The 27,248-nt window shown below is 37.7% G+C and overlaps 1 protein-coding gene across 6 annotated transcripts; it reads left to right on the forward strand.

The window, feature by feature from the left end:
• The first annotated feature begins 104 nt into the window (after positions 1-104).
• LOC149830329 (uncharacterized) lies at positions 105-27,248 on the forward strand. Of its 6 annotated transcripts, none has more exons than XM_090016449.1 (7): positions 105-190; positions 3,079-3,533; positions 5,137-5,447; positions 5,528-5,584; positions 5,676-5,714; positions 25,700-26,172; positions 26,744-27,248. In XM_090016449.1, exons 2-7 carry the CDS (start codon positions 3,163-3,165, stop codon positions 27,092-27,094), a joined length of 1,602 nt encoding a protein of 533 aa, XP_089872575.1. In that variant the 5' UTR covers positions 105-190; positions 3,079-3,162; the 3' UTR covers positions 27,095-27,248. The 6 variants fall into 6 exon arrangements, with proteins under 6 accessions (XP_089872575.1, XP_089872578.1, XP_089872579.1 ...); XM_090016450.1 differs by having other exon boundaries at positions 126-211; XM_090016451.1 differs by lacking the exon at positions 105-190 and adding an exon at positions 241-382.

Raw genomic sequence — 27,248 nt, forward strand, 5'->3', positions numbered from 1 at the left:
TTTTCAGCCAAAATTTCCCGTTTGGGTTGGGCTCTGACCGGACTGGGTGGGCATACCCGGACCCGAATCCCATTTACGCCCCTCTCCCCCTTTACCCCCAACCCGACTCCTCTCTCTCTCTCTCTCTCCGACGGCGGACGCTTTCTCTGCACTCCGGCGGCCCATCCTCCGTCCAGCGGAGCCATCGGCGGTGCGCACACTCTTCCTTGAGGTTCTCTCTCTCGGTAAACTGTAGGCATGGGGGTAGCCGGCGACCCCCTTCCCCATCTCACAAAAATTGAGTGAACGAAGAAAGGGGGGTCTCCGTCCGGCGGCCCACCCCTCTTCTCTCTCAAAAGAGAAGGAGTTGTCAGGCTCACGTGCTGCCCTAGAGTATCAATAGGTGCAATCAATTCACTTTTCCAAAATTTTGAACTTCATGAAGCATCAGCCGGCATTGCCGGAGGGAGTGTAGGGTTCTTCTGGCTGTCGCATCATGCAAACCCATGGCCTTCTAAAATTTCTATAATTCGTTGCTCTTTCCCAAGATATGATTTATAGTTGTTGGTATATGCTTCGAAAGCTTTAATAGATCAAGTAACTGCTATCAAATTGGAAGCATCTCGGACCTGAGTCGCAAGAAATTGAATCTAGTCCTGTTAGATCGTGTTTATTTGATGACTGTCAGTTGAAAAATGCTTCGTGGAGACGTGCTTCAACATGGTTGCTGTTGGCAATTGGTCCTTGCAAGCCCAGTTTGTGATTGGGATGTTTGTGGAGGGATTATTAGATGAATGGTTTTGGGACTTGGATTTGAACATTTTTAGATGTGCCTTTTAAATAATAATTGTTGGCTTGATGGGTGGTATTCGATTTTTGTTCTTTGATAGTTAGCTCAGTAGTTTTATTCATTACTTGTTAGTTGTTAATGTTGCTGTTGTTAGGTGTACATGTTGAATAATTTTTAGTGTTCCAGAAGTTTGAAATGCTATGCGTGTTTTGTGATTTTTCCTGAGAAAAACAACTTCTTGGATTTAAAGTCTGTGGAAACTTTCTTCTTGCGGAGAAATTCCTGGAAGCTATATTTGTGACTATGCTTGAGATCCTTGTTCATAAACCTGGGATTTGAGATGCATTTCTAAAGCCAAAACTGAGGCTTTCTAGTTGGACCAGGAGCAGGACGAGGCTGTTTCCACGTATCTTGTGATCATTTATTCTTAAACCCTTGGATTTAAAAGAGCGGCATCCCGGCATGGCCACAGAAAACATTGATATATCGAATCTGGTTTGAGGCCTGAATCCACACTCAGATTTGGTAAATCCTTATAGAATCTAGTTGGATGAATGCTTGGATATGGTACAAGGTTTTTGAACATAATCCTGTGGAACCCATATATATCGAGATGCACTCAAGTTGTTTCAATCTAGGTCCAATAAGGGCAAGCATAGAATCTAACCCAGATCAGGTAATGGATCATGCAATCCGGCCTAGAACCCAGAAATGGTTATCCTAATCAGATTAGACCAGATTTGGTTCTGACCCATCTCCCATAGTCCCAACTCTCTCTCTCTCCTGTAGATGTTTTAGGGTTTTTTTTGAGGATTTTAGTCGCCCGATGGATAAGTAGTAAGGTTTCCTTCATTGTGTTGATTGGAAATGTTTTTCTTCCTTCATTGTGTTGATTGGATTTTTTTTTTTTGCTTCTTCCTTTTTCCTATTGTTCATCGAATTGCTTCTATTTAATTAATGAATCTGATTGAACCTAGAGTCTTCTGCCATTTCACAAAGGTAACAATAATATCATAGAGATATTGGAAAGTTCAGTTTCTTTTGTTTTTCTTATTTAATCATACTGTTGAAATATTCTGTTGCTGATTGTTTTTATATGGAGCTGAATGAAATGGTTTCTTACAGTTACCATTGCAGGAATTGGGAAAATAGTGTGAGAAAGAATGATTTTTCTATGAAAAAATGATTCCCATGTTTGCAATGAACTGGATTTTTTTTTGCTGTTTTTTTGTGGTTGTGATGCATTGTTGCAATTTCCTAATGTGTCAATGAGGAATACATGTTACATATAAACAAATCAATGCCCATGAATTTGATTTCCTGATGGGTGGTTAAGAAATGAATGGGCCAGGTAAAGGGGGGGGGGGGAGGGGGGGAGAAGGGGTGGCTGGTCCAAGAACAGAAACAGGGTGGGATCAGAGAAGGCCTTCCTCTTCCTCTCCACGTCTTCCACATGTTGTTCCAAATGTGTCTTGGAGCAAGAATCTTTGGAGTGCAAACTAGGGACAAGTAGGTACAATTGTGTAAGGAATCCTTTTGAATCAGCCGAATGGTGCTGTAGAACATGATGAATATGATGGCATTAGAGATACATGGCTTGACCCCTGTGAATGAGTTCCAATCAAGAAGAAGGGACACTTTGGAAATTGGTAGCTTTAGATGATACATCATGTTCAAACTTCAATGAGAGTGAGAATTTTACTAGCATGAGTAGAGTAATCAATTGATCTTTCTTACAATTTCTCTCACTTATATTTTGTGTAGACTGGCCCAGTGTTCCTTTTTTTTCTTTTTCTTTCTCATGCAACAACTGCTACCTTAGGACTTGGATTGGATCTTGTTAAAACTTGAGCCAATAAACCTTCTTCCTACCTCTCTTGGCTCTTACCAGCCCAGCCCGAAGGCTGAATCTGATTGTGCATCACCATTATGGTTGTGAAAACAAAGAAAATTATTTAACATAAGTACTCTTGGAAGAAAACCATTCCCTTTTCATTCTATTTTCTGTAACATCTTTGTCATGCCACATCCTTTTGGTTAGTGTTTTTTCTTTTTTGCCTCTAACCTTTCAGTGTGTCACTGAGTTGACAATGGAATAGAAGTCGTAGTCTCACTTTTGATGCAGTTATTTAATATGTAGTTTGGTTGGATTTCTTAACTTCAATTTGAAACAAGGCTTGATCACTTTATACATACCACAAATTGTAAAAATAAGAATACTTGCATGTGTGTGAGTAGCATCTATATAAAATCTTAAATGTCTATTCAATCTGAAATTCTGAATGGTACTCTTTAATTTTATTTCCTAGTGCGGGCGTTAATAACTTGGGCTGCTCAAAATGGAAACATTGTGTTCCTCTTTTCCAACTGGTAGCACGATGATTTGAGACGTTATGGCTCCTGCACAAGCAATGATTGAGGTTAAGAAAGAACATCACCATGACCTTTATACCACATCTGATGCAAAGACAACTGGAATATATCAATCTACTGGAAACATTCAAGAGCTTTCTGACTTGGATAAACATTCAGAGAAGATATTAGATCCTGATTCTAATTTGGATGCTGTGGATGATGAAGTGGTTGATATCCTTGAAAATGTTGATGCCAGCATCAGACTCTCCCCAACTGAAGATACAACAGAATGTTCTAGTTCTTTTGGCAATACCGATTCAAGTGATGATGGTTCTATGTTGAATTCAAGTGATGCTGAAGTAGAGTCACAATATTATTGTGACAGTGATGTTTCAAGATTTTTAATGAGGTATTTATCCATATTCTGAAGTTTATTCTGGACTAAAATATACCTCTCTGAGCATTTTCAAAACATGTAAATCACAAAAGTAACAACTGTTAACTTTGAGATCTCCAAGTTAGACAGCATGGCAGCACAGTACTTTCTTTTCCTTGGCAGGCATGTTCACACAATTGATTCTTTCCATGGTGCATTGCATGTGTAATCCAAATACTTCCAGACTCTGTTATGGCTGCCTTTATGTTTAATGAAAGATATAAACAGTTATCTTTATCATTCTAAAGAATAACTAATAAGTTGCTTTGAACAGCTTATAAACAAATGTCTGTTTGGCTGCTATGGATAAATATGCGAGTCCAAAATAGAGTTAGCTAGGTCTGAAATAGATCATTTTGAGTTCATATCAGATTTATATATGATCCAGTTTAGGACGAAGTGGATCCATGTTGGGCATAAATAGTCTAGGCATGATATTGTGTGGACCCACAGGTCCCATGTTGGATCTTGTCTGGACCTAAATCTGTTGATCTCAACTCAAGTTGGACATTCGTTTGATAGAATCATAAAGTTACTCCCTTGTTGTTGAATCTCAATTGAAGTTTGGATCTTCATTTGATAGGGTTATTTCCATGCTGTTGAACCATGGTCACTGGCTTTGGTGGTTGTGTGTCATGGGTGCCAAGGGTCAAAACCCCTTGGTAAGCTAGGGTAGGATCATTTGAACTAGAAAATGTCCTAGTATGCTTTCAACACCGGCTCATGGGTTCCAGTTCACTGCCCATGGTAGAGAACATGATAACAATGGGTTGATCCTTTTGGGCGCTTGAGGTTTTTAGGTCCTTTTTCAAGTGAAATTCTCTGGTCTAATGTTGTTCTAAGGTGAGATCACACTCTTTATCGTGTGGTTAGCTTCAAAACCTCTACAGTGTTCAAGAACATGTAAAGCTTCTCATGTTAACAGACATGGAGAGCTCTGATAATTAAATCTTATTTTTTATTTATTTTAAGAATCAATTCTTTGTTCTGATTATTAATCCATGAAAATTGCCTTCATGACACATCTATGACAAACTGCTCCCTTATATTATGATATGCTTTCATCATCTCAGCTTGAGTCAAGAACTTGTGCTTCTTACATCAAGGAGGGCATTTAATTACTAGTCCATGCGAATAATTCCCCTACATCAACCAAATCACCTCCTTCTGTAGAGTTTCCGAACAAATGTGTTGCTACTGCAGTGGAGCTGCTTATTACATAAATAATGGCTAATTTTCAGATTTTGCCCTTTTTTGGTTTCTTTTCTTCTGTATGATTAATTATAATAGATGGCTATTAGCTAATGTTAATTTCTCCTTATAGTTTCAAGGTTGAGAAACTATAGAAGGAATTACTTGAGAATATGTGTCATTCAGGATTTATTTTTCATTGTTTTCTTAAATGAATTTTTATTAGTAATGCTGTTAGTTCCTTTTCCTTCTAACATATACATTTATAAGGAGATAGGCTAGTGATTTAGTATATGATATATCTTTGATTCAAGTGCTTATGCTGTAGTAGGATGGCTTCTTTTTTTATGTGTATTGCACTTTATCTGTGTTCTTGATTTAGCAGAAAAAAGACACTGACAGCAGATTGGAAGAAGTATCGTCGTTCTCTCACGTGGCGGTGCCATTGGTTAGAATTGCAGATAAAGGAGCTTCAATCTCAGGCATCAAAATATGACAGATTGCTGTTGGAAATAGAACGTAGAAAGCAATTGAAGTATGGCCAGGCAACATTCGATAGTTCTGCTGCCAGGGTCATCCCTTTTTCTAGCCACTGTTTTAAAACAAAAATCAAGAAGAGAAGAAAAAGGAAGCGGATTGAGGATACAGTTGATATACATTCATACATGTCATCCCACCCATTGTTCTCTTATTATGGTACTCACTTATCATATCTGCACATTCAGGTACCTGCTTGAATTGTTCTTGACATGCATACGTTTTTATAATATTTTCAGAAAAGAAGAAGAAGGTTGACACTGATGGTATTGATGATGATTGCAGTAGCATCCCAGGTACAGAAGGTTTCTCTCTCTCTATGTATTTGCTTGCTGCATATGTGTATATGTTTCATGGCATGTTTGAGTGTGGAAATCTCTTTTTCAGTGCAGATTTCTTTTCACAGTGAAGCATCTGCTTTAAATTGTAAGGTTTTTACCTTTTAGTGAAACATATTCCAAAAAGAATTTTTTTTTCATAAATGAAGCCTCAGTCTCATTTAACATATGAACCAACGATGCAGAGGAGATGATGCATGCATTTTATGGGAATCCAATATACATTATCCATGTTAAGTCAAGATGACGTGGATTATCTATTCTCTATATGAGCAAAATATACTCAAGCTCAGTTTGAGGATGTTTATTTATTAAACGAGCCATGCTGAAGCCTAAATTTAGGGTCGATTAATAAATGAGCAGAACTCAAACACCAATTTAAGCTCATTTAATATGTAAATGTATAGGTTTTGTTTAATTATTGACACAACAAATGTGTTTGGTAGAGTGGTTTCCCTATTTTCTATCAAAATAGTGGTCACAAGTTCAAGCATGCCTCTCTACTTTCACATGTTATCAGTATGCAAAATGTGAGCATCAATGAATAAGGGACGAAGATAACTTTCTCATTTATTAGGTTTTGTTATTACATGAGTGTATAGGTTGACCCCCGGTTGTTACTATATAAAAAATGTCCAGTGGACAAAAAATCCTCTGCGTAAGACTTTATTAGACATAAATTAGAAAACAGGGTTGAACTACCCCTATAATAAATGGAAAATGATGAAAATGCCCGTACACTACATATAGGCATTGATACCCCTCAAACTCAAGATGATACAAGAGGAATCATTATGAGTTTGTTGATAAAAGAGTGAAATTTTGATGTGAGTTGACTGTTGGTGAAGAAGTCTACAAGAAGTTGTATCGATTTCATATAAGGCAATGCAATGACTTCCGTTGAATATGTCTAATACACAAAGTTAAAATCTATCTCATCATGCTTGATGCATTTATAGAACTCTAGGTTTTTTGCTACATGAATAGCACTTTAATTGTCACAATGTAAGGGAGTGCTCTGTTCCAATCTAACATTCATATCCTCAAGAAGCTAACAAAGCCAGACACGTTCAGCTATACTCAGTGCCAGGGATTTAAACTCTGTTTTAATGGTAGACAATGCAATTTTTTGATGCTCTTTGCTCTTTCATGAGATCATGTAGTCAACAAGAAATATACAAAAGTTCGTGGTAGGATGCTTATTTTTAGTTGATGCTTTAAAGATTGAACTACTTTGGGGCCTCTATATAAGAATAAGGGTGATATACAAGATTGCACAAACTATCGTAGTATAAAACTCATGAGTCATACTATGAAACTTTGGGAGAGGGTGATTGAGTCTAGGTTGAGGAAGGTTGTCATGATATCGGAGAATCAATTTGGTTTTATGCCTGGAAGATCAACTATGAAAGCTATACATCTTCTTAGACAACTTATTGAGAGAAATAAAGAGAGGAACAAAGATTTGCATATGGTTTTTATTGATTTGGAGAAGGCATACGATAGAGTACGTAGGGACGTTCTCTGGTGGACAATGATGAAGAAAGGTGTTTCTCTCAAGTACATTAGTATAATTAAGGATATGTATGAAGGAGTAGTAACCAATGTCCGCACTTGTAGAGGGGTGACAACCAATTTTCCTATAACGGTTGGGTTATATCAAGGATTTGCTTTAAGCCCTTTCCTATTTGCTTATAGTGATGGATGAGCTTACGAGATCAATTCAAGAAAATGTGTCGTGGTGTATGTTGTTTGCTGATGATATTGTTTTGATTGATGAGTCTAGAGCTGGGGTTAATGCTAAGTTAGAATTATGAAGACAGACATTGGAAGCAAGAGGTTTTAAGTTGAGTAAGAGTAAGACATAATATATGGAATGTCGGTTTAGTAAGCAACGAAGTAGTGATGGGAGTGTAGTGAAGCTTGGTGAGCAAGAAATACCGGTGGATGATTGTTTCAAATATTTGGGATCTATCATTCAAAAGTATGGAGAAATTGATGGAGATGTAAATCATAGGATAAAGGTTGGGTGGATGAAATGGAAAAGTGCAACTGGAGTGTTGTGCGATCGTACAATGCCATTGCGGTTGAAGGGAAAGTTTTATAGGACGATTATTAGGCCCGCTTTACTATATGGTACGGAATGTTGGGCTGCCAAGAGATATTATATTCAAAAAATGAGTCTAGCTGAGATGCGTATGCTTAGATGGATGTGTGGAAATACAATAAAAACTAAGATTCGGAACGAGGAGATACGTAAGAAGGTAGGCGTTGCACCCATTGAAAATAAGATGAGAGAGAATCGTTTACGGTGGTTTAGACATATTCGGCGAAGGCCTAATGATGCTCTAGTTTGAAGGATGGAGAAATGGAAAAATATATTAGTTAAAAGAGGTCGGGGTAGGCCTAGGAAGACTTGGATGAAGATGATAGGAAAGGATATGAATGCTTTGAACCTCACCGAGGACATGACATTGGATAGAAATGATTGGAGGAGAAGGATTCATGTGGAAGACCCAGAATGATTTTCTTTGTTGGTTCATATCGCTGACCCCAATTGTTTTGGGATGAAGGCGTAGTTGTTGTTGTTGTTTGTTGTTGTTGCTTTAAAGATTGAACTACAATATGCCTTGAATTCAAGTGGAGATGAAGATAAAAAGAATAAAGCATAGCACATAGTATTTTGAACATAGAAAATAATCCTTTCCATAACAACCATATGGACAAATTATGGTGTGCTCATAAACTGGCTTATTATGTGTACAACATAGGTGATATCTGGTATAGATATTCAAATAGATCAAGCTTCATACCAATTACTAATATATTATGGGATGATTAAGTAATTCTCCATCAGTTGGTCAAAGCTTTAAATTTGCTTCAACAGGCATATCAACCCGTTTATATCATCAGTTGGTCATGCTCGAACCACCAAATCATTTGCATATTTGTACTATGACAATAAACTATTGTCTCTTAGAGTATGCAACCTCCAACGCCAAGGAGTACTAACACTTCCAAGTTCTTTATCTCAAATAACTTAATAAACCTCTTTCCCTATTATTTCTATTATCTGCTCATCTCTAGTAATGATCATGTCATTAATATATAGCAGTAGCAGGTGGTGTCCTCTAGTGCAGATAGATGCAAATATGGTTGGATAATGATAACTTTGTCTAGAGCCAAGTAATTTGACAATTAAACTAAACTTTCAAACCATGCTCGTGGTATTTGCTTGAGTCCATATAATACCCTACATAGTTTGCATACGCTCTTATTCATCAATTACACCTAGAGGCAACTTTACTTCCTTCTCAAGGTCTCCATTTAAAAATGCATTCTTAACATTTAATTGGCATGTCTGATTAAGTCTATTAAATTCCTTGCGTGGTCTACATACTCTCTCTTGCGCAACAATTACACTAGGAGGCAACCCCATATATACTTTTTCCTCAAGGTTTCCAATTAAAAATTCATTCTCAATATCTAATTGCCATAAGTTGCAATGTCCCATTTTATGCTTTTGCATTTAGAACGATTAGGGATTCTGGGCGTGATAAATGTTGCAAGGATAAGCCACCAGATTGGCTTCCTTAATATGTATGATCATGTAAAGCTTCATTTAAATTGTTAACCGGTCAGGGTCTGCCTTACCCCAGCTTGCTAATCCAAAAAAGAAAATTGCAATATCTCATTGCATTCACTGCTAGAAGCATTCTAATAGTAATCATGTGCACTGAAAGTGCAAAGGAACTCCAAACTATTGGTTGTAGCCTTTTACTAGCAGTCTCACTTTATACATTTGTATAGTTCCATCAGCTTTTGTCTTAATCTCATATACCCACTTACACATCTATGGCAGTTTTTCTTTGAGGCAATTTTACCAAGGCTAAAAGCATGAATTCTTTATAGTGTATTAAGTCTTTTCCCATGGTTGCAATTTGACTTGGATTCAACTTAAGAATGGATAGGGCCGAAAAAGTTTAATGTTAGCAGAAAATGACTCGTATTAAACAAAATGAGTTGAAACTTGAAAGTATTGAGGGACAAGACTATTATGATGTATCTAAGGCACATCATAATTGTGAAATCCTTTTTCAGATTGGTTGGAGGAGTATTAGAATTTGGCCTAAAAAAATCATTCATCTCTTAAACATGCATGTCATAAAGGGTGTCAATTGTGTAGCAGGAGTTTGGATATTAGAGGTTTGTAATTGATCCCTCCTTGTGTCTTTTCATCAACTGGGTATGGGATGAGAAATGAAATTCATATTCAACTACTTTTTTTTAGAATTTACACCAGAGTGAGGTAAATGTTTTGTAAATATTGTTTGACTGGATGTCCAGTCTCTTAGACTAGGATCATAGCATCTATATCTTTTCTAACCCTTAGGATATCCAATAAAATAACATTGTACTGCCTTAGGTGACAAGTTATCTTTTTTATGCTAGGGATAAAAAAAAACAAAATAAGTATTGTCAAAAACTCAAGAACTCATAGTCTATCTTGGACTATATAGTTTTTGGCATGGTGAAGTTTTTGCAAGCACATTAGCGGGCATACAATTAGTCAAATACATCGTCGTGTTTATAATGTTAGATTCTAGGGATATGACTAGCAAAAAGGACTCCAGTAGTTTCAATTCAACTTTCAACTTTCAAGTATATGTTTGTATTGTATTCAACAACTCCATTTTGGTCAAGGATATATGAACATGACTTTTAATAGAGAATACCCTTTTCCAAGAGGAGGTTTTGAAGTTGGTGTCTGATATACTCCCCTTTGAGTCTGACTATAGGACATTTGTTTTAGTAAAAAACTAAATAAGGGCACATTTGCTTTGGTTACAGGTGGGGATGAACCATCATTGTTGAGAAAGTGGAAGTTGTGATTGTTGGTCACAAGGTCAATCTTGTGACCAACTTTCACAAGATTCAAGCAAAAAGACAGTGACCGTAAGTACGGCAGGCAGAGCCAGTGCAACTAGGTCTCTGATCTTGGGGTGGTTTCTCCGAGTAAAAAGAAAAGAAAAGAAAAAACAATCACAACTTGTACTTTTTTCATATTTCACTAACCTTGAGAAAGTGCTGTGATTGTAATTTACAATCACAGGATCTTGAGAAAATCCAAGAATCACCAGTCATTGCAAACATGCCCTAAGATTCTATCAATACACAACTTTTTAAAGATATCAAGCACTTCACTTACTATTTTTCAAAAAATGTATCAAAGTATATCTTGTGCAATCATCAGTAAATATAAAAAAAATAAGTGGATCTCTCTTTTATGATAATGGGTGAGGGTTCCCATACATTAGAATGTACACAGTAAAAAATGCTCAAAGTCTATCTCATTATATTCGAGCAGCAACTCGTGGCTCTTGGCTAGCTTACAACTTTCATAATCTCTTGATCAGATACTACAGTTTTTTACTCATTAAAGGCATCTGAAAATAAAAAATATTGTAGCCTACAACTAGAAACATGGCCCGATTTGTAATGACACAACCATGAGGCCTCAAAAAATGTTTAGACCAAAACAAAAACTGGGAATACATTGAGACCTCAGCCTAATGGGTCAAGATGATATAAATTTCCTCTTCTATAGTCAATCTCAATCCTCTTCTTGAATAGTCAATCCTACACATAATGATCACCAAGCAAAAGCACTACACTATGATTGTGGCGAGTAATTTGACGAACAAATGTCAGATTTATCACAAAGGAATGCACATAGTAAAGATCATCAATGTTTAGTTTACTGCTGGGATTAGAAAGATGAGTGATACGACCAATGTTGTGAAAATCATTGAGGCGTAGCGAGGCCCTCCACCAAAAACCGAAGTGAGGCGTAAAGCGTAAGCCTCATTTTTTTTAAACTTAAAAGAATATCTAAAAATATTAATACATAAAATAAATGCTTTATTCATGAAGTAACAACCAATAAGAAATAGTAAATATCAAATAAATACCGAAAAATATAAGAATAACATGTAAAAGTAACATGAATGCAACAACTTGATCTAAGTATCTAACAAATAAAATATGAACATTCAATGAAAAATTAAGTAACAAAATCACTAACAATTAAATTTCTCAACATCATGTCATCATCATATAATGCATATTAACACAAACTAAAAGTCACAAATCATATTAACAATCTTTATATACAAAATTACAAACCTACACATACACAATAGATTACATGTACATATACAATCTTTGTATGTAGTTATGTACATGTACAAACCTACACATACATAGTCAATGACATGCATATCCACCATCAAAAAAATATTTTAAAATAATGACACAAACTAACATTCACAATTTGATATACACAATCTTTACAAAAACACTTTCACAGTCAATTACATGTACATACATAATCACATGCATAGTCAATTAATTGTACAAAGGAAGAAGATGAACAAAGGAGGAAGGAGAAAAAGAAAGGAAGAGGAAAGAAGAAGTGGAGGGAAGAAAAATGACAAAGAAAGGAGGGAAGAACAAAAAGAAGAAGAAGAGGCAACAGAGGAATGGAAGAAGAAAAAGGAGGAGGAGGGAAGAAAAAGAACAGAGAAAGAAGGAGGAGAAGAAAAAAGGAGGAAAGAAGAAACAACAACAGAGGAAGGGAAGAAGAAGAAAAAAAAGGAGGAAAGAAGAAGAAGCAGCAACATAGGAAGGGAAAAAAAGGAGGGAAGAAGAAGAATAAGAAAAGGGAGAGGAGGGAAGAAAAAGAAGGAAAACAGAGGAAGAAGAAGCGACAACAGAGGAAGGGAAGAAGAAAAAAAAACAAAAAAGAAGCAACAACAAAGGAAGGGAAGAGAGAGAGAGAGAGAGAGAGAGAGAGAGAGAGAGAGAGAGAGAGAGAGAGAGAGAGAGAGAGAGAGAGAGAGTTTGTACCTGCTGCTAGTGGTGAAGAGGGCGGGGGTTGGGGAGCAAAAGAGAGGAGACAAGGGGGGGGGGGGCTGCCCTAACATCGGCCCCCCTCCCCCCTTTTGTTTTGATTTTTTTTATTTAATGTCAAATGAGGCCATGAGACTTGTGCCTCCAGGCGTATGAGGTGCATGCCTCTGGCATAGTTGTGCCTTAGGCTTGTGCTTCAAGGCAAAAAGCCCCTCACCTTGAGGCACGTTTTCAACAACACTGGATACGACCAACTCTTGACACTAGTATGACATAGTCTTTTGTTGTGTGAAATGCACCACATTATGGCATCATTAGTTTAAAATAAATTCATCTGCCATAATGTGATATGAGACCCCCAAATCTATTTAACCAGCCAAAACTAACAGTAAGGCTACATGCGAATGTAGTACCAGTGGAGGAAGCAATAGGAGAATAAATTGAGATATTAGATTGAGAAAGCAATTGTTGAATCTGCTCTAGTAGTTGACTGTGTGCAGTTGACCAGGCATCTGAAAGGGTAGCAGTGGCTAGAGAAGAATGCATATTATCACTCACTAAACTTTTATTGCTCGTCTTAGTACTTTTTGTAGGTGCATAAATGGCAGATGTTCTTACCTTCTTTGTCTTTGAACTTGGGCATGTATACTTCATGTTTCCAAATTCCTTATAGTAATTGCATCTTGCTCCACTCGAGTCGCCTCATGGAGTGCTAAAATTGTGTCCATAGGTGGAGTGCCAAGAGAATTAAGTTTTGTCTCTTTTACTATAAGCTCAGCCAATGCTTGTGTAAGTGAAGGAAATGATGCCCTATGAATTATTGTGCTTCTCACATTATCGTATCTGGCTATAGAACCATGAAAAACTCCATGACGTGATTTATCTCTGGCCTTGTTCTCTTCATCTATACAAGCCTTACACTCCTTACACTTGGTATGAGTTGATGAAGTTTCTATTAGGGGATAGACGGATAGTTGTTGCATCTTAATGTAAGGGCCTTGAATAGTTTTATCCTCGTGTAAGAGCCCTAAGCTCTTCTACCAATTGGTACTTTCTCGCTCAATTCATTTGCTGATATGCTTGTTGAAGAAATGGTCATGCATAATTCATTTCCTGAAACTTCTCAAACTTGATTACAATGTTATGCTAAACTGAGCCAAGTATGCATCACTTGACCTTGGCATTGTTTATCTTCCAAATCTTTAATCTTGTTATCAAAATCCTTTTCACTAGTTTTCACTTAGCCCTTCGTGCTATCTTCATAGCCTCCACATCTTTGTCCTTTGATCACGGTTTTCATAAATTCTGCCCAAAAAGTATAGTTGGTTCCATCCAATTTGACAGTGAATTGGAATCCTCTCTAAAGAAACAAGAATCTTTCAATCACACTCAATATGCTCACCAAAGATTCAAAAGAACACACATAACAAGTGTCCACAAAAGGACACTCAATACGAGACCCACACAAGGGGTATTTCACAAGAGGGCTAAAATAAATATTATTTTATTCATCACCATGCAAGAAGCATGCATACAAGAGAGGAGGGAACATCCCTATTTATATACAAGCAAGAGGCAAGAAGGAGAGGGACTCAAAAGAGTCGTTAGACTAGCTCCAACAGCTGGAAATAGAGTCGTTGGAGCTAGTCCAACTCTAGTTCTAAATGAACTACTCCTTTGACTAGTCAACAAAGTGTTGACTACTCCAACTCTAGTTCTAAATGAACTAGATAAAATAAAAATAAAATAAAGAAGATAAAAATATATCTACACCAATAATATAAATACATATATATATATATATATATATGCACAATTTAACACTCCCCCTCAAACTTACGGTACGATAACCAAAAGTTTGTCTAAGAAAAAGTGGAATCGGGGGGGGGGGGGTTGCGAGAGGTTTGGTGAAGAAATCTGCTAACTGATACTTTGATGTAACATATGACAGATCTATGGTCCAATATAGATACTCCTCTCGAATATAATGACATTCCATTTCGATATGCTTAGTACGTTCATGAAAAGTATGATTGTTGGCAGTGTAGATTGCACTTGTTGTTACAACACATGCAGGAGGCTCCTGTCACTTGAACTCCCATATCAGCCAACAACCTTCTGAGCCAGACTACCTCTATCGTTGTGGTTGGTTCGATATTCAACCTCATTGATGAAAGCGAAACCTTTTGTTGCTTCTTGCATCACCACGAAATCAGAGATTCACCTAAAAAATACAAAAACCAGTGGTTGAGTATATGTTATTGGGATGCCCTCCCCAATCAACATCAAGATAAGCAATTAAATCTAAAGAAGATGAAGCCGACAAAAGAGACCTCGAAAAAGAGAGGTTTTAATATATCTAATAATACACAAAATTGCTTTCATGTGAACAAAAGTAGAAGCGTGCTGAAATTGACTAGCTGTGTGTACAACATGTCTTATATCAGGTCTAGTAATTGAACGATAAGAGAGTGCTCCAATAAGCTGTCTGTATGAAGTAGGATCTTCAAGAAGTTCTTTATCATCAATTTGTATCTTAGTGTTGGTAATCAGAGGGGCTATCAACTCTCTTATCAAATATCCTCTAGGAGAGTACGCAAATTCGATTCCTAAGAAGTATTTCAAGAAGCCTAAATCAGTCATTTCAAAATATTTTTTGAGAAGTTTTTTAATATTTTCAACTCTCGGTTTGTCTCCTCCAGTGATGATCATGTTGTCTACATAGAGAAGAGATCTTAACAAATAATGCAGTGTAAGTCAAACAAGTTCTAAATCCAATATCAAACATAACTCAACTAAATCGATCATATCAAGCCTTTGGTGCTTGTTTAAGACCATAAATAGCCTTTTCCAGACGAAGATCTTTACCCTTAAGAATATTTATACCAGGTGGTGTTTCCATATAAACTTCTTTAACTAGGTTTTCATTAAAAAAATATTTTTAACATCCATTTGAAATATAGGCCATTTTCCACCAGATGCTAAGGCTACTAGAGTTCTAATAGTGGTCATTCTAGCGACTGGAGTAAAAGTTTCCTCGTAATCTATGCCATATTCTTGATAATATCTCTTAACAACTAATCTGGCTTTATATCTTTCAAGAGTTTCATTCCTATTGGTTTTAATTTTGTATACCCTCCTACAACCTATAGGTTTCTTTCCTTTAATATCTTGAATGTTCTTTAGCTTGAGGGTTCCATATATGAATAAATTAACGCAATGAATGCCTTGCATTTTATAGAAAAGAGTCATACTGTCACAGGCTAAATTTCGAGGGCCCGTGCGGCGTTGGGCGAACCTTGACCCAACAAGCCTTTTTTAGCGAGTTTCAAAAGCGAACATAACGGATCTTTCGAAGCAACAAGTGCGTATGCAGTATTGCATGCAAATGCATAATTACAAGGAGGCAACAATCACACATAGCATAGAGAGTTGAGAGAGGAGAGAATAGAGGGGAGAGAGAGAAACGTTCAAGAACAATCAATTCATTGAATGTAGAAATATACAATAGTACCGTACACCACAATCTCATTAAGGGAAATGCAAATTACAGGTATGTAAAGTTGTACAAACATTACAAGGTTGAAAGGACCGTGTGAGCTACGCAGGGCTTTCGGTAGGCTTATTATAAGGCACAAACTATGCAAAAAGTTTGGACCTAACATTCTCCCCCACCTAAGTTGTCGACGTTCTCGGCAACAGGGCCCATGCTTCGTACTCGTCCATTGCTGAGGGAAATTGGTGGACGTTCTTCGCTTTCTCCCAACTGGCTTCTTATGGCAATCCTTTCCACTTGACAAGATACTCTTTGATTTGTTCTTGACGATTGCACAAATGATCTATGATGGACTCTACTTTGGCGTAAGTTGTGCGGAGAGGTGCTGGCGCTTGCGTCGACTGGTTGCGGTTGTTGTCTTCTTCATCGGCATGGAATGACTTTAGGTTATTGACGTGGAAGACTGGATGTGGTTGAATGTGCGGAGGAACTTTAAGCTTGTAGGCAAGATTGAGTACATGCTCGATGATAGGAAAGGGGCCTTCGTATTTGCGAACGAGGCCCTGATGTAGACCTCGGAAGATCCTGGTTCTCTCGAGATACAACTTGACCATTACTAAGTCTCCGACTTTGAACTCCGCAGAGCGGTGCTTCTGATCCACCCACTTCTTCAACTGAATCGCAGAGGTCGTTTGCATTTGCGAAGTATCAACAAGACAAGCAGAGACCATGCAGGGGCATCACTCATCCATAATAGACACTACATTCAAGTGGGGCGTGACAGAGGCTTTGTTCGCCCACAAGAACTCCATGCCAAGGATCACCTTAAAGCCATCGAGTAGAGCTACTGAGAAACTGGTTGTGCCCAACCTATCTCTCATCTTAACAATCACATTTTTCGCCTCATCGAGGATTGACTTTGCTTTCGAGTTTCGCCGCTTTCATGCAACTCTTCTTGTTTATAGACTTTATGCCCACTCATCTTCTTGAGAGATGAAGTTATGGGTGGTACCTGAATCGATCATGGTTTGAGTGGCCACTCTGTTCACGATGACATCCACGTACATGAGTGCCTTGCTGGACGAAAGCACACCAACACTCACTTCTTTGAGCGTCGATACTCTTTGTAGTGCGCCCATCCTTGGTTGGTCCTCTAGTGGGTCTTTCGTTTAAGCTACACTCACAATTCTATCATCGTTCCTGTGATTCCCACGATAGTTCCTGTTACCGCCACATCGTCCTCGATAATTTCGGTTTCGGTTATCTTGATGATTTTGCCCTTGGGCATTCTGTCTGTCTTCCCGATTATCATTCTGCTTTTTGTCCCTAGAAATTATTTTTTTCAGTTGTCTTCCCTTAAACTCATGTTTTCGCTGAAACTCTGATAGTACTTTTGTTACTACTAAGGCACTAGCAAGATCCCGAGGTTTCTGCTTCCGCAACTCTTGCTCCGCCCAGGGACGTAATCCCATCATAAAATGGAGGAGGTGGTCTCTGTCTTCCCCATATCTGTAATTTCTAACGTGAGGGCTCAATAGGTCTTAACATAGTCATGGATCGACCCAGTTTGCTTTAGGCCCGTCATCTTCTTGTACGCCAAGTAATTGGCGTCCATTTGAAGGAAGTGACTTCGCAACTCTCTTTTGAAGTCACTCCACGTATCAATTGCACAAAGACCCTTCTCCATGTCATTGAGTCTTCTTCGCCACCAGACAATGGCGTCATCAGCCAACCGCGTTGTAGCAGCTCGACGGTTCGTCCTCAACATAGCTTGCTTCGAGGAATTCCTCCATTTCCACAGGAAATTCTCTACTTCTTTGGCGTTGTGAGCATCACTGAACTTCTTGGGCTCGAGAACCTTCAAGCGGGTAGTCGACATCTCGACGTTCCAGAGCTAGGATTTTGTGTTCCAAAGCCTGGTTCTTTTGTTCCATTCTTAACCCTTGATCCCTCAAGGTGTTCAACTCGACAACGATCGAGTCTACTCTATCTTCAAGTAGCGCGATACTTCTTTAGAGTTCTTCATTCGCAGTCTTGAGCTCATCATCGAGCTTTCAATAGCTGAGAGAGGCTTCACACACTGTAGCATTCATCTCCTGCATTTCTCGTATAAGTTTTTCCACCATCTTTTTCAACTTGGTAGGGTCTGCCGAAGGAGTTTCCCAAGCTTCTTCGACGATAGACATCTCTGTCCCATTTCTTTTCTTGCTCTTTAGCTTCGGTGGTATCACCACCCCAGAATCTCCAGAAGCCATGATCAACGATTGTCGCTTGGTCGAGCGAGACTCGACAATCTTCACCTTGCCCAGGGTGAAGTCAGCTCTGGTACTACTTGTCACAGGCTAAATTTTGAGGGTCCGTGCGATGTTACTACTTGTCACGGGCTAAATTTTGAGGGCCCGTGCGATGTTGGGCAAACCTTGACCCAACAAGCCTTTTTAGCGAGTTCTAAAAGCGAACACAACGGATCTTTCGAAGCAATAAGTGTACAGGAAGTATTGCATGCAAACCCACGATTACAAGGAGACAACAATCACACAGAGCAAGAGAGAGAAGGAGAGAATAGAGGGGGGAGAGAGGAACATTCAAGAATAATCAATTCATTGAACGCGGAAATATACAATAGTGCTGTGCACCACAATCTCATTAGGGAAAATGCAAATTACAGGTATGTAAAGCTATACAAACATTACAAAGCTGAAAGGCCCGTGTGAGCCATGCAGGGCTTTCGGTAGGCTTATTACAAGGCAAAAACTGCGCAAAAAGTTTAGGCCTAACAATACGACACAAACTTTCCAAGTGGTTTAGAAATCCTAGATGATCTTCTGGTTTGTACTTTAGGTTGTTCAACATATTTCTTCTCTAGTGCACATGGTTGATTAAGGTCCTTATGCCTAGAATATTGTAAGTAATTTTTGTTCCTATGGCTTTGCTCTTCAATAATTATTTCATCAAGACCACTATCAAGATTATATTTCATCAAGACCACTATCAAGGTCATAATCTTAATCACATTTTTCATAAATTGAAACCAAATCAAATAAGAATGAGTAGTCAACTACTTCCTTAGTCTTTTGTAAAAAAAAATTCCTTTTCTAAAAAGGACACATTTCTTTAAACATATAGTTTTTTACTTTTGTGATCAAAGCATCAATAACCATTTTTATTATTTGCATAACCTAAAAAAGGCACAGGGAATAGCTCGAGAGAAGAGTTTATCATTTTTGTTAGCGAAAACAAAACATTTGCATTCAAAAACTCTCAATCTAGAGTAATTAATAACTAATTTAAAAAGTTTTTCAACTGGTGTTATATTTTGCAAGGAAGAAGATGACATTCTATTAATGAGATATGTGGTAGTTAGGGCTGCTTCAGCCCAAAAATCCTTTTGTACTTGACTTGCTATCAACAAAGTTCTAGTTATTTCTATGATGTGTCTATGTTTTCGTTCAGCTAAACCATTTTGTTGTGGTGTGTGAGTACTAGACTTTTGATGTGTGATGCCATGTAAATTCAAATAATCATTAAATTCTTTTGATAAGTATTCTCTCCCTAAATCAGTGCAAAAAATAGAAATATCATTTTTAAACTTATTTTTGACTAAGTTGTGAAATATTTGAAAATGAGAAAAGACTTGAGACCAGTGTTATTAAAAACACGCCTTGAGGCGCAAAAGGCACTCCTCGCCTTGAGGCGAGGCCCAACCTGAGGCGTGAACAACATCAGGGAAGAAGAGGAAGAGGAAGATAAAGAAGAAGAAGAAGAGGAAGAGGAGGAAGAAGAAGAAGAGGAAGAGAAGAGAAAGGAGAGGAAGAAGAAGATAGTGACAATTATATGATTAGTTTTACAGTTATATAATTAGTTTCCCAGATATACAATCAGTTTCTTAGTTATTGCTTCATAGGAAGAAGATAGTTACAGTTATATAATTAGTTTTTCAATTATATAATCAGTTTCTTAGTTACTGCTTCATAGGACATTATATTTTTCAGTTATATAATTAGTTTTTCAGTTAAACATTATATTTTTCAGTTATATAATTAGTTTTCCAGTTATCTAATCAGTTTCTTAGTTACTTTTATATGTTAATCTCATATTTTTTAGTACTTATTTAAGATTTTCTATTTCTTATTAGTTGTTACTTCATCAATAAAACATTTTTTTATTTATTTGTATTTTAGATATTTTTTTATAGTTTTTTTTAAGTTTTGAAAAAACAATTTTGAGGCTTACGCTTTATGCCTCAAGGCTTACTTCTCGCCTCAGTTTTTGGTGGAGCGCCTCGCTACGCCTCAACACTTTTCACAACACTTCTTCAGACATGCTTAAAGAAGTAGATTCAAGTATGCTTAGTGAAATCATCAACAAAAATCACATAGTATGCATATCCACCTTTTGATATAATTGGTGTTGGCCCCAAACATCCGAATGTATTAACTCAAGAGGTCTAGAGGAAATAAAAGTTCTTTCATGAAATGGTAATCTCTTCATTTTACCAATGATGTCTTTACATTTAAAACTTTCAGAGTTAATTTTTTTTTTAGATTTGAAAAATATTGAATTTTGGATACATTAGGATGACCAAGTCGTTTGCGCCATAAATCCAAGCCAATTTTCTGAATTTTGCAACAAAAGGTATCCTTAGGCATTTCCAAAAAATTCATGTAATAGAGGCCTCTTTCTCTACGGCCTTCCCTAATTAGCTTTTCTTACTTGCGATCTTGCACCCAACAACCATTAGAAAAGAATGAGACATTACATCCATGGTCAGGTATTTGAGAAGTTGACAAGATATTCAAATTTAATTTAAGAATATAACTTACTTTTGGAATAATAAATCTTTTAGAATTTTGTAAAGTATTTACGAAATTTTCAATTCCTTTTATTTCAAGAGATGTACCATCGGCTGTGAAAACATTTGATACGCTTGAGTTGGTATTACATTTGGATAAAATATTTTGATTGAGGGTCATATGAAACGAAGCACCAGAATCAAGAAGCCAAGGAGTTTTACCGGGATCGGAGAAGGAAGAAACTGCGGCTCCAGTCGATGCTCCATTTGAGGAAGATGCTTTTTTAAGAAGAGGTTGAAGAATCTCCATAAGTTGTGACGTAGATATGAGTTCATCATGAGATTTGTTCAAATCACCCGGTTCTTGAGACAAACCAACCGAAGCCACCTTCTTGTCTTTCTTTTTTTTAAATCTAGGACATTGAGGTTTGGTATGTCCCAGCTCATGACAATTATAACAAATAATCTTTTTCTTGTCATACTCATTGCCTTGTTTCCAATAGAGTTTGTTGTCAACTTCATTTCCTTATTTTCAATGAGGTGTTTTTGTAAGGACTCATGTAGTTTATTAGTTTAGAGACGGCTAAAACATAGTCTTCATTTTTCAAAGGATGCCCTCTTAGCCTATTCTCCTCCATACTCAATTCTTCAAGAGTGTCGATAGAAGGGATTTTTCCTCTATGAAGTGCGAATTTGGTGCTTTCAAACTCCGATCTCAAACCATTTATAAATTGATAAAAATGTTCCTCATCAAGTTGCTTTTGTCGGAACTCTATATCTTTCGGGCTATGTCACATGGGTGCGGGTGCGGGAGCGGGTGCGGGTGCGGGTGCGGGTGCGGGGATTCGGCACTTCCAAAAAACCCGGGTGCAGGGGTGCGGCAGGGGCAAAAATGTAAAAAAAAAATTATATATATATATATATATATATATATATAATTTTGAAGTTTTAACAGTTTAACATTTAACAGTAAACATTGTCATAAACTCATAATATGATTCATCATGCATGCAGTATATCAACCTAAATATCAAATTATCAATCAAATAAGTAAAGCAATTACATAAATCGACCTAAATATCAATCAAATAAGTATTGCATAAAAGAACTAAATTACATACCAAAGTATATCCTGATGAAGTAATGGATGCTAATAATTTTCTTCTTCATCATCAAATGTTGTCTTTTTGCTGGTTCGTTTTAATAAAAATAATAATTAATTGTATATTTAAAGAAGCACATGGTTGCATGCTTTTGAACCCTAAATATTTAGATGATCAAGACCATGGTCACAAGTTAATATATCGGCAACTTATCCTTTTCTACTCATAGCACATATCGGCTGTATATATCATGAATTTATCGAGAACCTAATTACTACAAAAATATACACAAAATCAGTAAATTTGAGGCACTAAATCTATTTCATTAACTGCAACCATCAGTTAAGAAAAATAATTTAAACTAAGAATGTGTATATAAACCATATGAAGACAAAAAATTGCAAAATTACGTCTTTTAAAAGGTAATTTTTACTACAACAAATATTCAAGTGAAACAGAAATGAAAAACAAAACCACCGAAATATTGGACGCACAAAGGAAAACTTCGATTATACCAGGAATTAAAGGAATATTAACTTAAACGAAAAGGAATTATATGAGAAAAAAAGATAAATATATTGCAGCAAACAAAGATTTGCATGAAATTAAGAAGACTATATACCTCCCATGTATTAATCTCCCAGGCATATATCTCCCACTACGGCAAACCCACCAAATGAAAGGAAAAACAAAGACAACAAAAAGAAAGATAACATGGAAAACATAAAGGGGAGGGGCTCGGCCCCTCCCCTGTCGACCCAAAAAAGAAAAACATAAAAGGGAGGGGCTCGACCCCTCCCCTGTCGACCCAATCGACCCAAAAAAAGAGGTAGATGGGGGAGGGGCTCGGCCCCTCCTGTGCCGAAAAACGAGGGAGCAGGGGAGGCTCTGCCCCTCCCCTGTCGATCCAACAAGAGACCGAGAGAGAGGGGGGGGGAGGGGTGCTCGGCCCCTCCCCAGCCAACCCAAGAAGAGAGTGAGAGACATACCTGCGAAAGGAGAGGAGGAGCCGAGAGGAGGAGTCTGGGAGGCGGAGCTGGGGGCGGCGGAGCTGGGGCGGCGATGGGAAAGCTCGAGCTCAGGGGGAGAGAGAGGAGAGATTAGGGCAAAAAAAATTTTTTGCCCTAATCCTCCTCCTTTTCATCGGGGGGATTTTTTTTTTCGCCCAAAATTGTGGACAAAAATGACCCTGGGTGCGTTGACCGCACCCAGGGTCGTGTTGACCGCACCCGGTGCCGCACCCGCACGCGATCCCGCGTCGCGTCGACGCGGGTGCGACATCTGTTTTGCCGAGTCCCTGTGACATAGCTTTCGGGCAATGCCACTTAAGCTCAAGGATAGATAATTCTTCCCAAAGTTCGGATAATTCATTGTAATATTCCCTAATATTTTTGTCCTTTTGAGTCATTGTCCTAACTTTGTTTTGCAATTTGCACGCATGTGAAATATTTTTAAGGGAATATGTATTCTTAAGGTATTCCCATGCTTTGTTGGCATGCTCAAACTTTGCGAGACTAGTGCACTTTTTAATATCTACACCAATGTTATTAAAAATGCACCTCAAGGCGCAAAAAGCGCGCCTTGCCTCAAGGCGAGGGCCTTTGTGCCTTGAGGCGCAACATAAAAGCGTAAATGCCCCGAGGCGTACGCCTCGGAGCGAGGCGCGCCTCAATGTGAGGCGTACATTCCTCAAATTTTTTATATCGAGGGCCCTCATTCTCTGCTCGTCTCTTTGCTTTCTCACATCTCGCTCGTCTCTCACTCAGGACCTCTCTCGTCTCTTAGCAACGCTATATCTCATGTGCTATTAGTGATAGAATTGTTGAATCTCAAAACCCACTTGTTAATTTTCTGTGTTCCTCTCATTGTTTGTAACAATCAGAACCCAAGTGGAGTAGCACCAGTGCACGGATTACTGCTTTCTCTCACTAAACGAATAGTCAAAATTAAAGCGGATAAAAAGCAGAAGTGGGGTTTACTGGCTCAAAGAGAGAGTACCTGGAAAGCTGGAACACAACTCTTTTTTCCTCTTTCGTTTGAGGTATTTGGCACGTTCGAGTTGCCTCTTCACACGCATATACTGTGGTACATGGGGACGACCCAAACCGATCCGATGCAATTTTAATTAGAGCCCATGCCACCCAACGGCCCAACCCTGACCCACCGACGAGAGGGGATAATGTCAGAATGTGCTCACGGTATTCCGTTAGAGCACTTCTGGATGCTATTGATCTCAAGATGGACAGCATCCAATACTTGTACCAATGAGATGGCCATCACTTGGATGGGCCTCACTATTTTTTTCCGATGTCGTGTGTTTAGGATGGACGACATTGGAATGGTTTAAAATGAATATCTTGCAATAAGCTTATTTACTGTTTTGATGGGTGTAGTACATTTTTAAGATGAACGACACCCAAAGTACCTCTGATTGTGTTAGCAGCCCTAACCTGGCAGTTGTCAGTGTTTGTGAGGCCCTTTTTTCTTTTCAACAAAATAGAGTCGCCTATCAAACACGAACAAAAAAGCTCACGATGCATGAGTCTGATTGTCATAATTTTATGGCAGTAAATGATGCTTGCCTTTAAATCAAAACAGTAGAGAAAGAGAGAAGAACTAGAACACCATGGTTCAGCTACTGTGCCTATATCCACGATGGACTTATTTCATTGTGGCGGAACTGACCATGAATAATTGTTGTTCAACTCTGTTAATTCTTGTATAGGTTCATCTATATGGCTTATATAGAATTGAATGAATGCTCATCTAAGTTGTTGTATTAATGTTACTTTTACATGTTAATCTTATATTTTTTTAGTATTTATTTGATATTTTTTATTTCTTCTTGGTTGTTGCTTCATCAATAAAGCATTTTTTATTTATTAATAATTTTAGATATTTTTTATAGTCTTTTTTAAGTTTTTTTTTTAAAAAAATTTGAGGCTTACGCTTTACGCCTCGCCTCAGATTTTGGTGGAGCGCCTCGCTACGCCTCATCGCTTTTCACAACACTGATCTACACTATTAATTAACCAAGACGTAATCTTGGCGTGCTCCATTCTCCGCTCTTTCAACTTTTTTTCATAAAAAAGAAATATTCTATTATTTTGAAAAGCTCAAAATGAAAATATTAAGATTCAAAATGAAAATTTCAGGTTAATATCAGGATATTTTTCAACAAATTCAGTTAAACTGATTTTTTAATTTATTATTATTTATAACAATAATCTGGGGAGCTTTTTGTTATTTACTTGTGTGTGTGTTCATTATAGGATGAATATTGTCAAGTGTAGTAAGTGGTGTCACTGCTGCAAGAATAGTACTACAGACAGGTTAACAGATTAAAAGTAATCATGGAACCAATCCTCCAATGCTCAAAAGTTCTAATCTAAGATAACTCTGTCCCAGGCCATATTATTTTATGCAAAATATATACCCACTTGAATCATGGATGGTTGATGGACCACTAGATCAATCTTCAAAGATTTTTTCGTCCTTTTGAGGTCATACAGACTACCAACCACAATTCCCTGATAAGATTCCATTTCTTTCCTTTAACCCTATTCCATGCCCTGAGAAGGAGATCCCTTATTCCTTACACTTGGAGCTAAATTTATGTCCTTTGAGATGCAAATCTTTTTATTTCTTCATCATGCGGAAATGCCTTGGACATGTTTGACTTATAATTACCATGATAAATTTGTTTTTTGTTATATTTATTTGACAAAAGTGTTTACAGCCTGTTCACCTTTGTGGTTGTTTTCACGCAGTGGTTACCGAAGAACCTAACAACAACACAGAAGAGTTTGGTGTTAACTCTGATTGGGCAGTGTTTGAACGCAAGGATGGTGAAAGTTTCCCTGAGCAAGTTCTTTGGAAGATTGAAGGCTTGCAGTCTCGCATTCTCAAGCTGAAAACCCAGCTGGATAAGTTAGTCTTGAAAAATGCAGCAAAAGCCTCTTTGGTGGTGAATTCAAGCCAGTGCATGGTGGCAGAACCAGTGACAAGCTCTGTACGAAGCCCACGTTTTTCACCTGCACATGGGGAAGCAAATCTGGTTGGACTTTATGCTCCTTGCCAGCAATTATCTGACTATGAATCTGGGGACTTATTCATGCCAGGAAGTGCAGTTTCAAGTTATGCAGAGCCTACAATGCTTGATCTTGATGACACTGGGAAGTGCCTTTTTTCTCTGGCTGACATGCCACTTGATCAAGCTCAAATGGGTGATTCTTGTGAAGATGTAAGATCTTTTACCCTGATGGTACTACATATGCTTTTTCCTGATAAACCATTTGCAGTAGTCTAAATTGTAGTACAACTATATAACTGTCTTGTGGAAAATTGAGAGTATTACACTTTGTAGGAGCAACAATTTAATAGATATCAAGGACATCCATTTACAAAAAAATTATCTTCTTTGTTATTGATTAACATTAGTTTATTTGTAAAAATCTGTGAAAGTCTGAAACATGTTTTTTGGTAAAAATCTACAAAAAGCTCTTGAGGATAGGAATTTTATATACTTAAATAAGAGCAGTTTAGGGTTTATCTTTTGGCAAATCAGTAGTGACTCTTAATGAAAAGCATGATCTATGTTTTCATCATGTCTTTTTCTGTCAAGGCAGCATAATGCTCATTGCGTGCTTGATCGCTTCTTTCTTGAATGGTGAGGGCAGTGTCATGTGGGGTTATCTTGATCTGATTTTATATAAACAGAACATGTTTGCTGTTTTGAAGCTTGAAAGTTGCATCTCTAGACTTGAGGAATTTTTCTACTTTTTTTCTTTTTGGTGTTGATTTCATATCTTCAGATGTTTGATGAGGTCCTCATAGACAACCAAGCTGCCGAGGAAGATCTACAGAATTATGAGGTGTGTCAGCCTGTTGAGAAGCCCCGTCAGGAGGTGGAGGAAGATGGCAAGCATAGTGTTGTTCCGGCAATTTCAGCGACCGAGTCATCAGTCGCTCAACCTTGTGGAGTAAAGGAAGAGGAAGAGAAGGACAGTACATCAACTCCAACACCTGAATCATCGGTCCTGAAATTATGTTTGTTGTCAGATGTTCATGTGCCAAAGAACAAGAGGAATCGAGTGGGGCGCAGAGTTCCTGCTGGCGGTTGGAATGCTGAGAACTCGATAACAGGCACTGATCAAGACAGCTAGCAAGTGAAATCTGGCCTAAGATAATTCTCTGAAAATCTGGTATTGTTTCAGAACAAGGGGTATGCCAAACAATCTCAAATTTGTTTAACAGAATTTCTTTTATCCTGTTACAAATAATCTTACTGGGAGAGTGTTTACATTTAGAATGTCTCTT

The sequence above is a fragment of the Nuphar pumila genome, chromosome 8, assembly GCF_984573655.1.
Source record: "Nuphar pumila chromosome 8, dmNupPumi1.hap1.1, whole genome shotgun sequence".
Taxonomy (NCBI): Eukaryota; Viridiplantae; Streptophyta; class Magnoliopsida; order Nymphaeales; family Nymphaeaceae; genus Nuphar; species Nuphar pumila.

Excerpts from the sequence above, each read along its gene's own strand:
- LOC149830329 (XM_090016449.1), top strand. The coding sequence starts at position 3,163 with ATGGCTCCTGCACAAGCAATGATTGAGGTTAAGAAAGAACATCACCAT. Across the intron at positions 3,534-5,136 it reads GTTTCAAGATTTTTAATGAG|AAAAAAGACACTGACAGCAG; the intron begins GTATTTATCCAT and ends TTGATTTAGCAG. Across the intron at positions 26,173-26,743 it reads TGGGTGATTCTTGTGAAGAT|ATGTTTGATGAGGTCCTCAT; the intron begins GTAAGATCTTTT and ends TCATATCTTCAG.